The 16,428-nt window shown below is 48.1% G+C and overlaps 1 protein-coding gene and 1 long non-coding RNA gene across 2 annotated transcripts in view; one reads left to right on the top strand and one right to left on the bottom strand.

Annotated features, from left to right (window-relative positions):
- The window catches only part of SLC22A15 (solute carrier family 22 member 15), a 43,493-nt gene extending 33,531 nt beyond the window's left edge, over positions 1–9,962 (bottom strand). Inside the window, exon 1 of the mRNA XM_087828276.1 lies at positions 9,873–9,962. Within this exon, the coding sequence (XP_087684402.1) occupies positions 9,873–9,959 (87 nt within the window). The 5' untranslated portion in view covers positions 9,960–9,962. The remainder of the gene's footprint in view (positions 1–9,872) is intronic.
- A 1,558-nt stretch (positions 9,963–11,520) lies between these two features.
- LOC107545273 (uncharacterized) lies at positions 11,521–12,541 on the top strand. The gene is made up of 2 exons (XR_001604004.2): positions 11,521–11,623; positions 12,357–12,541. It is a non-coding gene; the product is annotated as an uncharacterized LOC107545273 (long non-coding RNA).
- Positions 12,542–16,428: the final 3,887 nt, after the last annotated feature.

Below are 16,428 nucleotides of genomic sequence, written 5' to 3'. Positions count from 1 at the left end.
CAGTTCCTTCGGCTGTAAATGTCCGAGCCTCTCCCATCCTCCAAGCTGCAACTCGGATGCCGCCTCCCACCACCCTGCCTTCCTCTCCAGCTTCTCCAGAAGCCCCCTCCTGCCTCTGCTCACCCCCCAAAAGCTCCATCTAGACCTTTCTTAGAGCCTGTATCATAATATTTATGCATTTGGTTGCCTACCTTTTCATACTGGAATATCCTCTCCCTGAGGGCGGAATCTCCGTCTCATTCACCTTTGGGCTTTCAAAGCAGATATCAGGGCCTAGATACGTGACATCACACACTCAACGAGTGAACGAATGACTTAGCAAATGACCGGGATGGGCACTAATAATAGCAGCGGACACTTCTCTCATGCTAACGACGGGCCAGGCACTGTTCTAAGTGCTGTTGAAAACATTTTCACGCATCGTATTTTTCTCTGGATTGTTCTAGGATAAGCAATGTTCTAGGTAAAAGGGGAAATGCTCCAAAGGGTCCTCTAATCTGAGGTGTTTCACAGTGGAGGCTGCACACTGGGCAGAAGCCACAACGTGTGGAAAGCAGTTGAAAACAGAGGCGGTGGCGATACATACCGATTCCTACTGTAGGGAGCAGGGAAACCGAGTGGGTCAGCGTTGTCTGTATTAATCAGTCGTGTTCGTAGCCATCTGGAGGCTGGATAAGCATCTTCCACCTTCCTCAGCTTCTCTACCCTCCACCACCCTTCACAAGGCTTCCGATGCCCACGCCATGCACGTGTGTGCTCGTGCACATATGCACACACACATGCACATGAACTGAACACAGGGCTGCGACCTCATGTCAACAGAAGGATAGATACCCGCAGCTCTTGCATGCAGCGCAGTCTCCATAAAACGGCACCAGCCTCTGTCTGCGATGGCACACGGGCCGAGCCTGGTTTTGCTCCGGGTAAGGGAGACGGAGCCCGGCAGCTCTGACACTGCGTGACACTCGCCATGGAAGGGGCGCCGGGAGGCTGGGGGAAGGCGGTGCCTGAACTTCACATAGAGGTCACCCTTGGGTCCTCAACCCCTGAGCCACATACACGGGCCACGTGGTCCTATGAAGACAAAGGTTTAGCACTTGTCTCTAGTCATGGGGATGCTCCACCTACACACGGATACAGGGGTGGCTCCTCTCCACCTCGGCTGTGACAGTCACAGAGCTCACATCCTGCTCTTCCCCCCAGAGTACAAGCCTCCCGGTTCTCCGCTGTTACCCGACAGCTGCCAGGCACGACTTCTAACGAACCGCACCCATCAGCGATGGGCCTCCGAGGCACAATGAGAAATCGCTGTCCTTGGAGTGGGACCGCCACCACCTCAGACCGGTCATTAGCCCTCCAGCACTACTGCCAGGGACCGCAGGGGCCGCAGGTGGTGGTGGGGGGGGGGGCCCTTCTCCCTCCCCGCATAATTATAGTCAGGAAAGTGGCTAGAATGCACCAGGGGACTGACATTTGAAAAGTTTCAAAGAGTGAAGGTTTTAGAAGTAATTTTATACTGAACAGCATTACAAGCTGTCCAAATACTCAGGAAACCAAAACTGTCTCCCAATAGTGATCTCATCACAATACCTTGCCCATGAAGTCACCGTAAGTAGGGTGTCTGTGTTGTACTCGGGACCAATGAGCTACGGAGTGATCGGTGAGTCACTCAGGGTCACCGGCAACACTCATAGCGAGGCCGGGATGAGACGGGGAGCCACTGAACTTTGGGGCCGGAGCTCTTTTCAGAGAAAAACAGAAACAGGAAAAATCAAAGATGATGTCATTCCCGGCACTACTGGCAGTCTTCGGGGCACTTGGTACTCAGTCACCTGAGTGACTCTACCAACAGCATTACCCGAGCAAGGCCACATCACGAGGGCAACACCAAATGCCCCGTGCCCGGCGCGGAGCGAGCATCCCATAAATATTTTGGGGGTGGCTTACTGACACTACACAGTTTCTGAATTTAAAAAAATTCAGTTATTGTGTCCCGAATAACTGGTGTCTCCACGTGTCCTTTCTTCTCAACTCGAATCCCTCCACCAGACCAGCCTCCCGGGGACCCTCCTCATGACATTCTTCGGGTCAAAACATCTTAACAGATAAACAAGAAACGGCCTGGCTTTCCAGATCCCACCACACGGCCCAGGTGCTGCCTAACGCACCCTCGAGCTTTCTGCTGGAATATTTGGGTCCCCACACACGACATCTCGTTGTGTGGCGGGAAGGGAAGGTGGACTCTGAGCCCGAGTGTGTGCCTCGGCTCCAGCAGGCGGTCAGCAAGTCAAAGCCTCAACGAGCTTCAGGTCTGCTTCTAGCAAGACAGACGCGAGTAATACATCCTTAGCTCATTCACTCACATCTGACTAAGCTATTCTGGGGGGCAAATGGGGACTCTCTTCAGCCAGCAGTAAACTGCACAGCACCACAAAAATAACATGTATCGGCGCCTCGCAAACTCTAAGGAGCAGTTTGATTCCGAGGCTGGAGAGGGACCTGAGAGTCTGCATTTCTAGCAAACTGCTGAGGCCAGAGCTGCAGGTCTGGGCCACGTTTTAGGGGAGTTATTTCTCTCCTGCACTTTTTCCAATGTTATGTTTTTCCACCTGAAATGACTTTCCCATTTTCCCCTAAACCCAAGCTTCAAAGTTCAGCTCAAGCTCAGCCCTCTTTCTGAAGTAAATGAACCACTCTAGACCTCGCCAGCGTCTCCTTTCTTAATTCTGCACGCGCACCGCCTGCATTATTTACTAACGGTGTAGATGCAGTTAAGTTCTAATTTCCTAATGATCTGTCATATCCTGAAGGAAGGAAAACCTAACATTTCCTATATCCTTTCAAGAAACCCACACAGCACTGTGTACATAAGAGCCCATCATACATTTTAACTAATTCCCTGCAGAATGGTGTAGGGGGGAAAAGGAAAATGGATTAGAAACCAGTAATTCTAGAACTTAGCCTTGGTTCCAACCACTAATTAAGACTTTGGACACATTATTGAACCTGCGTCTGTTCCTCTCTCTCCCAAATAAAATGGAAATACCATCAACTGACCACCTTCCTTTTTTCAGTTTAATTTTTAAAAAAATATTTTAGTGAGTACCAACGCTTTACAACTCAGTGTATTTTGAGCCTTTGGTGGTTAACAAGAATGGATAAGAAACAGTTGTTTCTTTGTAGCCACATACATTCAAGTCAGGACAACAAATATATCCAGAGCTACAGATCCAGGCAGATGCTGACAAATGCTCTACTAGCCGTAGTAGAAACGAAGCTACAGAGAGCGCAGGGAAAGCAGATGCGAATGCCACCGAGGGGAGTGAGGAAATGGTTCCAAGCGTGACCCCTGAGCTAGGCAGTGAAAGACTGCTGGGGGTTAATCAAAATGAGATTGGGGAAGGAATTTTTAGGCCAAAGAAAGAGTCCAATCAGAGTCAGGAAGGTAAAGAACATATCTTTAGAGTTTTAAAAAATAGAATATATTACAAGAGCAGCTCTTCGCGAACTCCAGTCATCTGAGCACCCCCTGTAAGTTTCACATGCCCGTGTTTGGTTGTCTACTATGTACTTAGTAGTCTTTAAATTAATGCACATTTTTTAACTTAAGGAAATTTTCAGAGCAATAAAATGTTTCATCACTACAGATAGGACTATAAAAATAAACACCATTTACAATGCCAAGGGTTGGCTAGTATGCTTTTATCTAAGGTTTTTTATTTAACCTTGAATGATTTTTCACGCAAGATTCGAGGGGAGGGGTGAAAGCCAAGGAGCCGTCATTTTGTTCTTTATGCTCAGAAGGTTGTTTTGGAACAAAGAACATCTGGGGAGGAGGGGAACGGGGCCAGGAGAAATTTAGGGGTAAGAGGAGTGGTAAACACTCAGCTGGGAGGCGTGAAGGCCAGAGCCAAAGGATGACCCAGAGCATGGGCTGTGTGGGTTTGAGGGCCGTGAAAAAGAGGAACCGGCCAACCTGTATTTGCAACGGACGCTGGTACACTCGGCTACAGCCATTAAAAAAAAAGTATTTGCTCATTTATGAACACAGCAAGGCATTCATAATACTGTTGAGACACACAAAATCAGGTTAAAATACAATTTTTTGCAAAACAGATAAATGTACATATTTGTGTAATAAAAAGTCTGGCAGGTCATACATCAAAAAGTGAGCACATTTTAGTTTGGGCTGGTAGTGTTCTGGTAATTTTTGTTCCTTTTTTCCTATGTTTTCTCTTTTTTCCTATAATCATACACTGTTTGTTGAGTAGCACATGATCCCCATGAATGCAGACGTTAGCTTCGGTCTGAGGGTTGGTCAAGGAAGTCGGGGAAGGTTCCTGAGCTGCGTGTCTTTGATTGGCGGCCCTTCCTTGCAAGGCAGCGTCTAGCTGTGGTGGCAAAGCAAGCTGGTATTCTGAAAGCATCAAGGTCAACATTCACACGATGCCAACTAACCGCTGGGCACTGGGTAACTCTAAGAAATCCTGAACTTGCAAAACGAATTAAATGTTAGGATCCGGCCACCTCCAGGCGCAGTAAAGACGCGCGGTCACCTGTGAGGTTCGCTGGGCCACCTTGCCGAGGACCGTTAGGGCATTCGCGTCTAGTGTTTCCTCCGCCACACTCACATGGCCTGTCTCCACATTTTTATGACTTTTTTGTGCAGTCATGGAAGGTAATACCTTCTCAGCCAGGGCACATGCCAAGCAGCTGTGGGTGGCCCTGGCCAGACATGTGGGTGCTGTAGAGGTTGGGCTAGTTGCTTTCCAAGGCTACCTTCCGATTCTTGAAATGCTCCGGCTCAAAGGAGCCCCCTGAACCTCCAGAGGCTCCTGGGTCTCCATCAGCCCCGCATGGAAATCCGAGGGTCGGATAGATTTGCAGCTTCATCCGCTTTACGCCAGGGGGCAGTGTCTGTCTATAGACAACAATAGCTTCCCGGGGACATACTGGGGGCAAGCGTAGCTAGGTGTCCTTGACCTGTAGTGCCCCACTCACCTAAACTGATGCAAGGCCTGCCCAGCAAACGAGCCCCAGATGATCACCCAAGCTCCAAGCCAATGTCTGAGGGCAGACAGAACGAAATTAGAGGGTAGGGATGGCAAAAAACGTGCTCAAACGAGCAGAGAACCCTGGTAGATGCTCATGTTTTGCAGTCATGCTCAGGAAGCTCTTGCTGCAGCTACTCATCCTGGCGGAACTCCTGGTGGTGGTGAGAATCCCCTGGGGCGTGAGAGCCAGTCCCAGTGACTGCAATGCAACGAAGGTTTTCACTAATGTGCATGGATGAACTTCATCACTTGCTTATGGCTGCGAGGTTAGACCCAGCAGCTACCCACCCCAGTGACACCTTGTCTACAGGCAAGTCTTCCTGTGACTCTCCTGGGGAGAGTGGGGCATGGGGACAAATGCAAGCAGGTGGGTTATATTAGTTGTGACAGCATTCTCTACAAAGTTTAATAAAGCATCCAGAACGAAACTCACTCCACCTCCCCTCACCCTCCCAAGTGTTAAATGACCACAATTCACAGCCATCACTGGTTAAAGGAATATGAGTAAAAGAGTGAACGGCTATCCTCATACAACGAGCTGCGGCATTCTCTCCTAGGTATACAGATCTTTGCTTTACCTTTTTTTTAATTAAAAAAATAACGCAGAAGCAAAACGAATAAAAAAACGATTCATGAACCCACCATCGGGATTAACAAGTAACATTTTATCATACTGGCTTCAGGGTTTTAAACTACAGTATTGCAGACACAGAGGAAATCTCCTTGGCACCCCCTCCCCTCTCCAGGGCCACTCCCTCCCCTCCTTCCCAAGAACAGTCCCATGAACTGGGTGTGGATCCTTCTACTCCATGTGCTCATATTTCCACGTGGTTCATATACATTTGCAAACCAAATACAGTATTGCTTCAGATGGTTGTAAAATTTATAATGAGTATGTGTCACATTGTACATATTATGCTAATTAATTTTTTTCCATTTAACTTTGTGTTTTAGAGATTCATTCATGTAGCTGTGTACCGATCTGGTTCGTTTGTTTTGTTATATCAAATTTATACCACACTTTAACCATCCAGTCCCTTTTTGAGAGTCATTTAGGTGGTTTCTAATTTTTATTATTACAAACAGTGCTGCAGTACACATCCTATACATATCTCCTTATGCGCAAGTTCAAGAGATATCGTAGGACGTATACCTAAGAGCCCGATTCTGGGTTTTAATTTTACTAGACAGGGCCAAATCTTTCTCTACAAGGCGTAGGTTCTACTCATTTTCATCACACTTGTACTGTGAGACTATTTAATGTTTGCTTATCTAATAAGTGTGAAATGATATTTCAAAGTCATTTTAATACACCTGGCCCATATGACCACTGAAGGTAAACATCTTTACGTGTGTTGACTATTATAGTTTCCTCTTCTGAAAAATATCTGTTCGGCCATTCCACTTTCTAAAACGCCGTGAAAAGATATTTATTGCATGGATGCTATGAATGCACTGGCAGTTCTAGGATCTGAAAAGCCAGGTTGGGGTTATTAGGCATTGACATGAGAATAATGCCTTCTGGACACCAGAGAACCGCACCCCAAGCCAAGGTTTACAGCAGCGGCACAATTCTGCTGGTGCAACGAAAGCTTGTTACAGGTTCCAGGTTCCTATTGGCTCATGGACGCTTTAATTCCTGTGCAAATTATACTACAACCTGTAATTCATTATCCTGAAGAAAATGGAGCTGGAGTCTCTGGCTTAGAACAAAGAAGTTGGGGCCATTCTCACGTATGTCTAAGGAGATGAAAAAACAAAGAATTGTACTCCAGCCTTCCTCCTCCAGACAGCCTGGCAAACAAGCACAAAAACACAAAACAGTGATGATGACATCAACTCCGAATCACCATCAACACTAATAAAGTAAACAGAATCATTCATATTTAAATACCACAAAGAGCTCTCTCTAACCCAAGGCCGGGCAAGTACATTTGGAGGGTAAGAAATTTCCTAACTGTAACACTGCACAGCTTACTGCTTGTTTTTAAGACAACCGTTTTGACGTAAGGCAATTTTTTGCCTTTAGTTTTTTTGCTTATGCACTTTAAAACCACGTATCACCATCACAGGGCATCTGCATCTTATCCTGCCCGAGGGAAATCTACAAACTCTGCATATAATCTTTACGTATCTGAAAGTCAACCGCTCTGGAGATGCCAATGATTGTGTTCGCAGGAGCGTGAAGGACAGTCTCCTAGCCAAAGGTGCCCAGGTGCTGAGGTCACTTTTAAGGAGCTATATAAAGGTATCAACAATCCAAGGAAACAGTTAACCAAAAGATCCTTAGAGCTGGCTTTGTAAAGTGGTTTTGTCATCTTATTTGCACTTGGATGTGTCTGAAGTAAAGGGACTTAAAACCATTTAAAAAGTAGTAACAGTTCCATTTAAAAAATAATAATAGTCCCAGGAGGAAGAACACACCAAAGGATGTCAGGTTTGCATCTCTGTCCTCTGGTTTTGTGTTTCTCAGCCGAGGTTGGTCATCACCAAATCTCAGGTGCAGAGAAGGCTCCTGCGGAAGCAGAGGCCCCGCCCTCCGCAGTCCCTGCCACAATGTGTGGGGCTGGCTCTCTGGCAGGGCCCCCCTCCCTCTCCGGCACTAGGGCTAGCAGTTGGCACTGTACCTTCCTTGGGCAACGGTACACAAGTGCTTCGGTTTTAAAAGCAGAAATTAACCTCCTTCCTTGTAACTCTGAAAAGGTCTCCTGACTTTTCCCTCTGTTGGGGGAAGCAACCCTCACAAGAACGGTGACAGCATCGTGCTAGAGCTTGTATGGGACCCCCCAGCACTGCCACTCTGCAGGCCAGCTCCCCTAGCCCAAACCTCTGCAACAAGACTTAATAGAGGGGTCTCTGCAGAACTCCACTCTCATATCCAGGATAACCTGGGGCGATCCTGGGACCACTTGGCTCACATAGCTCACAAACATGTGACAGCTGTGAAGCTTTAATTCACTTTTGTCCATAATGGGGCCTCTCCTCTGTTGACATAGGCACAGCTACAGGCACCTCCCCAGCCCACACCTACAAAATAAACAGCCAGTCACTTCATTCCCAACACTCTAAGACCTAGTTTTTCAGTGGCAAATACTGACCATGTGTCAGGCACAGAGATCAATGAACAGTCATGATCATGGGTTTCGATCTCTTTGGTATCAAACTAACCACCTGAGTCAACCATAAAGAAAAGTTAAGTGAGGGAAACTTAACGGGTCCTGAACCCCAGACAGTGGCCTTTTTAGTGCCACATTCCACTCAACAGAAAATTATTCTAGGTTATTGGATACCTGGCTAGGCAGGTAAGAAGACAATCACACCAAAGGCTGAGTGCCGGGATGGGGAATCGGGGAGCTGGGATTGCTCAGCGAGAGAGTTTGTTCCTGGAATTCTTGGTTAGAACGGGAAAAGAATTTTCTCAAAGAAAAAGTATTACAAATGAAATCAGGCATCAGGGTTATAATTCTATAATCCCTCTGTTTTAACACTCTTTTGTAAATTAGCACAGGTACTTTTTCCTCATAGGAAAAGTACACTTAAAGCTCAAACAAAGGAACTTCAGAACACCGCATATTTGTGGACTGAGAGCTTGTTTTGCTGGAGAAGGAATTGACATCATCTATCAGTCCATCATTTGAACAGTTGTTCCGGCGGGTGATGAAATCAACTGGCCTTTCAAACATTTTAACGGAAAAGAGAATCAGTAAGTCAACCCTTGCCTCCCCCAACCCCCATCTTCCTGCTGAGCAGTTGCCTTGTGCAAGGTTTACCCACTGATGAACTGGTTACACTATGACCAGCGTGGACTTCCCTCATAATCTCTATCACTACATATCAACTGTAACTATTTAACTGTCCGCCTGCCTCACCCCCACCCCACTACAATACAGGCTTCACGGGAAAGGGGCTTTGATGTGCCCACCACTGTAGCCCCTGCTAAGCACATAGTGGGCACTCAGGTATCTGTCGAATGAAGAAGTAAAATGGTAAAAGGATTTGTGAACAGAATGTCTAAGAATATTGGGAGAAGTAACTGATGTCAAATGGGCCCTTTAGGCTGGCAAAAGAGTAACTCTTGCCCGGGAGGGAGCATCTGTGGTGACCCTGCGCACAGGGAACCCGCGCTTTCAGGGTGCGGTGCGCGTCTCCCCCCAGAGCTCTGCCCAGCGCAGCCGCGACTCCGCCGCCCGACCGCACCCTGCGGCCGGCGCTGGCCCCTCGCCGCCTCCAGCCGGCTGCCTCTGGACGGGGCCCCGCGCAGCTCCAACCAGAGAAACAGACCCGTGCGTTGGCCGCCCCAGGAGCGGGAGCCCCTGGGGCCAGTGAGAGGCGGCGGGCAGGCGCCCAGAGCGCAGGAGGTCGCCCCAGCCGCGGCCTTTCGTCGGCCGGCGACCCCGCGCTCCCCGCGTTCCGACTCCGAGGTGCCGGTGTCCCAGGTTAGAGCAACTCTGCCCCCTTACTGCCCGGTTCTTCCGCTGAAGGGGCCCCGCCCCCGACACACGCACGCACACACACGCACGCACACACACACACACACGCACACGCGCGCGCGCACGCTCCTTCGCCCACGCGGGGTGAGGGGTGGCTGGGCCTGGGGGCCGCGGGAGGGGGAGGGGCTGGGGCTGACAGGCCGGGCGACCTTGGCGATCAGGGCCCGGCCCCGCCCTCGCGGGGGGTGAGGCGGGGAGGCCCCTGCCTCGCGTGTTCGCGGAGCCTCAGCGTCCCCGCCCCGCGTCGCTGGGGGAGGGGAGACGGGGGCGCCCCGCCCGGGGCCGGGAGCAGGGGATGCGGGGCGCCGTCCCGGCGGCGCGGACTCACCTGCAGCAGCGCCGCCAGCAAGAAGCACAAGTACATCTGGTAGATGCCCATCTCCCCCGCCGCCTGGAACGCCTCCTCCACCTCCATGGCGGGCCGCCCCTCCCCGCGCCCGCGCCGGCTCTGGCCCGGCCCCGGCCCGGGGGGCAGCGGGAGGGGCGCGCGGGGGCCCGGGGGGCGCGCGGAGGGCGCGCGATGGGGCGCCGGCTGCCGGCCCCGCCCGGCGCTTCCTGTGGCCGCGGCGCAGCGAGGGGCCGGTCCCGCGCGGCCGAGAGGAAGAGGAAGTGGCTGGCGCGCCGCATCCTTCCCGACGCGGCCCGGAGCCGCCGCGCGTCCCGCCCAGCCCGGCCTCGGGCGCGGGGCGCCACCCATGCTGGGCAGCTGGCGGCGGCTCCGCGTTTTGTCCTTTTGTATAAAGCGGTCTGACGCGGGAGGCGGGGAGGGGGCGTTCTCGGTCCTCCGCGGGGCCTGTGCAAGCTCCCTCTCCAGTCCCGCGAGCCCGGCACAGCCGGGATAGAGCCGCCGATGGAAACGCGCGGCGCGGAGGAGACGGGCGACCGGCTGCGGGGCGGGGGCGCGGCCGCCGGGTGTCCGCGGGACAAACGGCAGCGGGAGGGCTGGACAGGTGAAGAAAAACGTGGCCGGCCCGTCGCTGGGCGCCCGCCTTAGTGCCCGGAACCCCCCGCCTCCTGAGGCCGCGGTTGAGAGCCGCACCCTGGCCAGTGTGCGGGCCAGACCCTCAAAACACTGTACTGAGCGGGAGGCGACCAGCTTATGTTTCATCAGTGATTTTACATCTTTTCTTCCTACTGACCTTGTCTGGATTGGCGGTGGGATTACTGTAGTTTAGCAAAATGAGTTGGAAGTGTTCGGTAAAACTCCGTGAAACCATCTGGACTTGGGCTGTTTTTCAGGGAGAGCGTCTTTATGACAGACAGGTAGGTAGGTGCACGGGTGTGTGTTCCTGAATTAATTTTGGTTATTTTTTTTCCTCTAGAAACGTTTCTACTTTAGTTTTTTTTAACATTGTTTTTGGAATAAACTTGTTCATCTTGTTCTCTTAGGGTTTTTTAAAATCATGCTCTAGCTGTATTTAAGCCCCGTTTTTCTTTTTCCTTTCTTTTTATGTTTTTGTTGATTTCAGAGAGAGGAAGGGAGAGGGAGAAACATCAGTGATGAGAGTCATTGATCGGCCGCCTCCCGCACGCCCCCTGCTGGGGACCGAGCCCGCAACCCGGGCCGTGCCCTGACCCAGAATCCAACCGCGATCTCGATGCTCAACGGCTGAGCCAGTCGGCCCCTCAAGGCCCCATTTTCAGTCGTACTATTGTCCAATTTTATTCTTTTCTTCTTATCTTGCCAGAGGTATGTCTGCTTTATTATTTTTTTAAAGAACCAGTTTTTATTTTGTGATTTTTCTATATTTTTTTGTTTTTTAGTTTATGGATTCCATCAGTTCCTTTCTTTCTTTCCTTTTGTTACTCTGTAATTTTCTTTTTTTACTAGCCACATGACTTGACAATTTAGCTGACTTGCTTTCAATTTTCCTCTTTTAAGAGTGATTATACTTAAGGCTATATGCATTGCTCTCTGGGTACTACTTTGCTGTGTCCCACAGGTACTGTCGTTGCCTTTAGTTTTTAGGTATTTTTATTTTACTTAATTTATTTTTTTAGAGAGAAAAAGGGAGGCGGAGAGAGAAAGAGAAACATTGATCGGCTGCCTCCCTCACATGGATTGAACCCAAAACCTAGGTATGTGCCCTGACGGGGAATGGAACCCACAACCTTTTGGTGCCCAGAATGACACCACTTCAGCAAGCCACCCGGCTAGGGCATTACTCTTACATTTTCAACATCCGCATAACTATGCACTCTTCTACAACGTTTATAGTTATTTAACGTATCTATTTTCTTTATAACCTACACAAGATTCCAGGACTGCTTTATCTGAGAAAACTGAGGAGACATAAAAATATTATGTTCTGGAGAACTTTGCTGCCCCTTTAAGATCCTGCCCCTCCCCCTGAGCCCACCCGGGCCCAGCCTGAGTCCCTCGCCCTCACTTAGGGGCATCCCCAGCATCCCAGCTTCTGAGCGTGGCTGGGGAACAGCCGGGCTGATGAAGCCCTCCTGAGGCTCGGGCGCTGTCGCAGGCTCTCCGCCAAGTTCCACTTCCAGGGCATCCTTCCCCCACCTAACCCTTCTTTTCTCACTTCTCTTTTTCTTAAGTCCTTTTTCACCATAATTTTATAGTACCTGTCTCTTTTATAACTTAGGAATAATGAACATCTGGGGTTTTTTAAATAGTAAAAAATTTAAATAATGCTTAGGATAGGGTATCTATCCCATACACGCGTTTTGGGCTATGAGGGGAGAAAGGTTAGCTTTATCTGGGGAGTTACATAAAGCTTTGAAGCTACACTCTTTAAAATGTTGTCATAAAACCTGCACACCTAACCACTGTGTCATGTCTTTTGCTTCATAGGTCGTCTGGTGTCCCAGAAGTCTACTGACATTTGCTGTGTGGGATGGTAGGCTTCCTGTGTGTTAAGCACTGTAGCAAACCCTTGGATGTCAGTGTTGTATCCCAGCCTAAACGTACCCGGACTTACTGCCTTTGAAAAAAAATTTGAGCAATGTTCTTTCCTTCTGCATAAACCTTCATGCTGAGATGGCCCTTGATTGTCAGTATGTCACAGCAACATGTCTTGATAAGGTTGATATAAACCCAGCAAATATGACGGGAATCACCAGGTCACAGGGAAACCAGGTTTTGTGGGCAGATGTCTGGGAGGAAGAAGTGAGAATACAAAGGAAGCAAAAAGGAAACGGAATCAGCGGTGAGATGGGCATGTCTCCATCATCTGGCCACTCAACCAACATCCACCATTCAAAAACCATCCTTAAGTTGGCAAAGCACATATACTAAAATAGATCTAAGTTTAATGTGGATACATAGGCCATGTTTATGTCTCAAACCTTAATTCTAAAATTTCTTACATGGGAGAGAGAGACAACTACAAGATACAGACTGAAATGGTGAATTCAGTCTGTGTTGACTCAGAGGTCAATACATTAAGCTGTGACTCGGTAGGGTAGTGAAAATGTGCCCTACAGAAGGACAAATGCCTCAAAGCTCCCCAGGATTAAAATCTGGATTCTTCTGAAACTGCCTGAACCACTTTAGTTGGTTGAAAAGTGCACAAAGATGATGATAACCTGCATATCTTAGCCCCAACTGGGCTTTATAAATTAAAACCAACAATCTACATTGCTTTCAGGAAATAGGACACCAAAGTCAGTTTCAGAGAATCAAGTTTGATACACTTGACCTACTACTAGGTCTCAGAAAGAGAGGTCACCAATCCGAAACCATTCTGAAACTCATAAGTATTAAAATTCATTCAACAAATGCTTGCTTTCTGAGCAACTAGCTATACCGGGCATTGTTCTAGGTGCGAGGAATACAGCTTTTAAACAGCAAGGCCTCTCCCTCTCCCTTGGGGTGCTTGCATTCCAGAGAAGACTTTCTTCTTGGTAGTGATACTGAGTGGGATGGGTGGGCGAGAGCCGGGGAGAGGAGAGGAATTGTTGACTATGGAAACTGCACACTTGCTGCTCTGTGACCTGATCATGAGCTCAGCCCCAAATCAAAACATAACAGCGTGAACCAAGTAGATCAGACTATAAAAGAGCCTTTATAATCCATTAAATTGTCTTCAGTCTAAGGGCTCTTGTCCCTGTGTTTATCAGCTATAAGAAAAAAGTAGCCAAGTCTTATCTCCCAATAGTGAAAGTCACTTAGTAGAAAGTTACATTAATGCACAAAATCACAAAGAGAATTTGCATGATTTTCAGAACCAAATTAATCCCTAATTTACTGGCATTCAGCTATTTGAGCCAAAAGATCACGTTGCATTTTAAACAATATAAACTCATCTACTTCCTCAGTCTTCATTTGCATGAGAAAAGTGAGTTATTCTCAGCCAAACAGAGCAAATCAAATCCTCCTGTCAATTTTCTGTTCCAGCACAAGATTGAGAATGTTCTCAGTTTCATTTTCCTCTCCCACCGGGGCTAAGATTCTTCCTTCAACCTTTTTTTAGTCACAGGACCTTTTGCAAATCGAATGAAAGCTAATGGTTCATCTCTGGAGAGGGTGCTCTGGTACCGACACACATTTTGAATACCATTTTTAAAAAATCGCTGAGTCTGACCTGCACATTATAAAAAAAAAAAAAATTATAGATTAGGGCTACGGGAGGTTAGATAATAGATTTACTGAAAGTCACACAGTTGGCAGAGCAGCACACAAAACCAAGTTCTCAAAAGTGTGTGGGTTTTTTGTTTAATTGTTTGGTTGGCTGTTTTTGTAATCTGAGACCACTCTTAGGTATAGGCCCTGTCTCTGAACCATTTTTCTCATCTGGAAATACTAACATAAAACATTATCTCTGTAACACATTCGTGCTCTCACTCCTTACAAACAGAGTAAATAGGTCCCCAGATGTACAGTTTTAAGGTTGGGGCTCTAGCTGAATAGGGTCTCTCCTCCCTGTCTCGCAAGCCAGGAACTCTAGTCGGGATGTATAATAAACCACCTGTGACAAGGGGCCACCCGCCTTCTGGACTGTGTCTCTTCCAGAGACCTGCCCTGCGGGCTGACCATTCCCACCATTCCAGCCAGTCCTTTCTGTTCTGGGCCTTCTTTCCAGCTTCAAGGGGAGACAGTCTCTTGTCCAGCAGATAGAAACACACCTTACCTAGGCTCTGACTGATTCTTGCCCTTATAGTTAGTGAAAGGTGTCCTACACCTTTCAAGTTTTCGGGGCACTGTAGTGAGGAGCTGGGACCTCAAACAGCCACTTTGTTAGTTCTCTTGAGGTTCATTTTCAAATAACCTGAACCAGTCTGGTGAGTCCCTGCTGTAGGTCCCCTTCCCCTATGGTGCAGACACATTCGGTCCTGATAGGACCTTTCAGAGACACTCGTGTATGTTTGTCTACCAGCCGCTTTGGGCCAAGTGAGTGTCAGTTACTGCCCTGGGCTGTGAATCAGGGAGTCCCTCAGAGGTGACTTAGGTCTGACCTGCACAAAAAGACCCCAGACTACTAAACTCTGGAATTGTTTTTCTTATATTTACAAATTTTCTACCTTCTCCTAACTTAAATACTCATTGTCTCTTTCAGCCTTGTCTCTCACCCCTTGTCCGCCTGCTCCCCCTTTGCAGCATTCTTGAACTGCCTGCCACAGATCAGATGACCCATCTTGGTAGAACTGGGCCTGAAGAAGTCATCGGGTCCTGAGCCAAACACTGAAGGATCGCATGAGCTCTGTGCAAACTATTTTCAAATTTAAATTCAAACATTTGTTGAGTCACTAAGTGCCACACACCCTGGCCTGCACTGTGTTGTGTTTCTTACGTCAACCTCAGGACCACCCTGCCAGCCTGGTAAAAGTTCCCCCGTTATGCAAACACAAGCTCAGGGCCAGCAAGGGCCTTGCCAAAGGTCAAACAATTAAAAGGATACAGAGTTGGGATTAAGCCCAGGCCTTTTGGCACAACTTCTGCCAAGTCCTCCATTCTTTTAGTTGTTGCTGATCTGCATGCTCTAAATTGCCAGTTAATTAACCTCTACTGAAATGGTATTTGATTTCCTTTTACCTCTACTGAAATAGTATTTGATTTCCTTTTTTTCTAAAAACAAGTTACTTATAATTTGAAATGCTTTCTGACTTTAGACTATTCAATGGCCTCGTAGAGATTAATTAGCAAATGGAAATTTCCTGCAAGGAAAAAAAAATCACTTTATAACAATCACACTTCAGTTCTTGTCCAGTAGAGCTCTGTTTCCACCAGTCTGGCAGTTCTGTCCCAGTACAGGAGCCACCTTGCCTCAGAGCAGGTTTGTTTATTGACTTAGCAACACTTACTGGACCATTTACAATGAATAACTCACTTAGTCCACAGTAGAAACTAATATCATCTACATATTACAGATGAGGAGAGTGAGGTTCAGAGAGATCTATTTGTAAGTGGCACAAGCAAGATTTGAACCCTAGAATTTGTGTCTGGAGCCCTGGGCTATGTGCACTACACCACAGTTCCTGCTTTGCTAACTCTGTGCTGGGTCATGCAAAGTAAAACAATAGCACAGAGGAGGGATAGAAACAGGCAGGAGCCAGCAGACCCTTCTCCGTGGCACGACAGAGGAAGGAGACAAGTGTGTGTGTTTAGAACACCTTCGACATAAGTAGAGCAGGTTGTTAAATCAGAAAAAAAAATGTCTTTCATAAGGAAGTAGATTGATGTGTTTCATTTGTACTCATGAAATGGAAAAAAACAATTGCATTTTGCTTCTGCGTTTAGAGTCCATGGCATGACAAATACCCTCAATTCTGCCTTTATCCACAGAGGGGAGCAGAGGGGTTCTGAAGGCCCCGGTCTCAGCACAATATACTCAAGATCCACCCTCCATTTCAGTGTTCCCTTGGCTGCAGCCTATGGATCAGTTTGAAAGAGGAAGAATGGGGCAAAACTAAAGAGATGAAGGATG

This window comes from Miniopterus natalensis, chromosome 19 (assembly GCF_054644295.1).
Source record: "Miniopterus natalensis isolate mMinNat1 chromosome 19, mMinNat1.hap1, whole genome shotgun sequence".
NCBI classification, from domain to species: domain Eukaryota; kingdom Metazoa; phylum Chordata; class Mammalia; order Chiroptera; family Miniopteridae; genus Miniopterus; species Miniopterus natalensis.
Note: the sequence above shows the minus strand (reverse complement) of the source record. Positions and strands in the feature narration are given on the sequence as shown.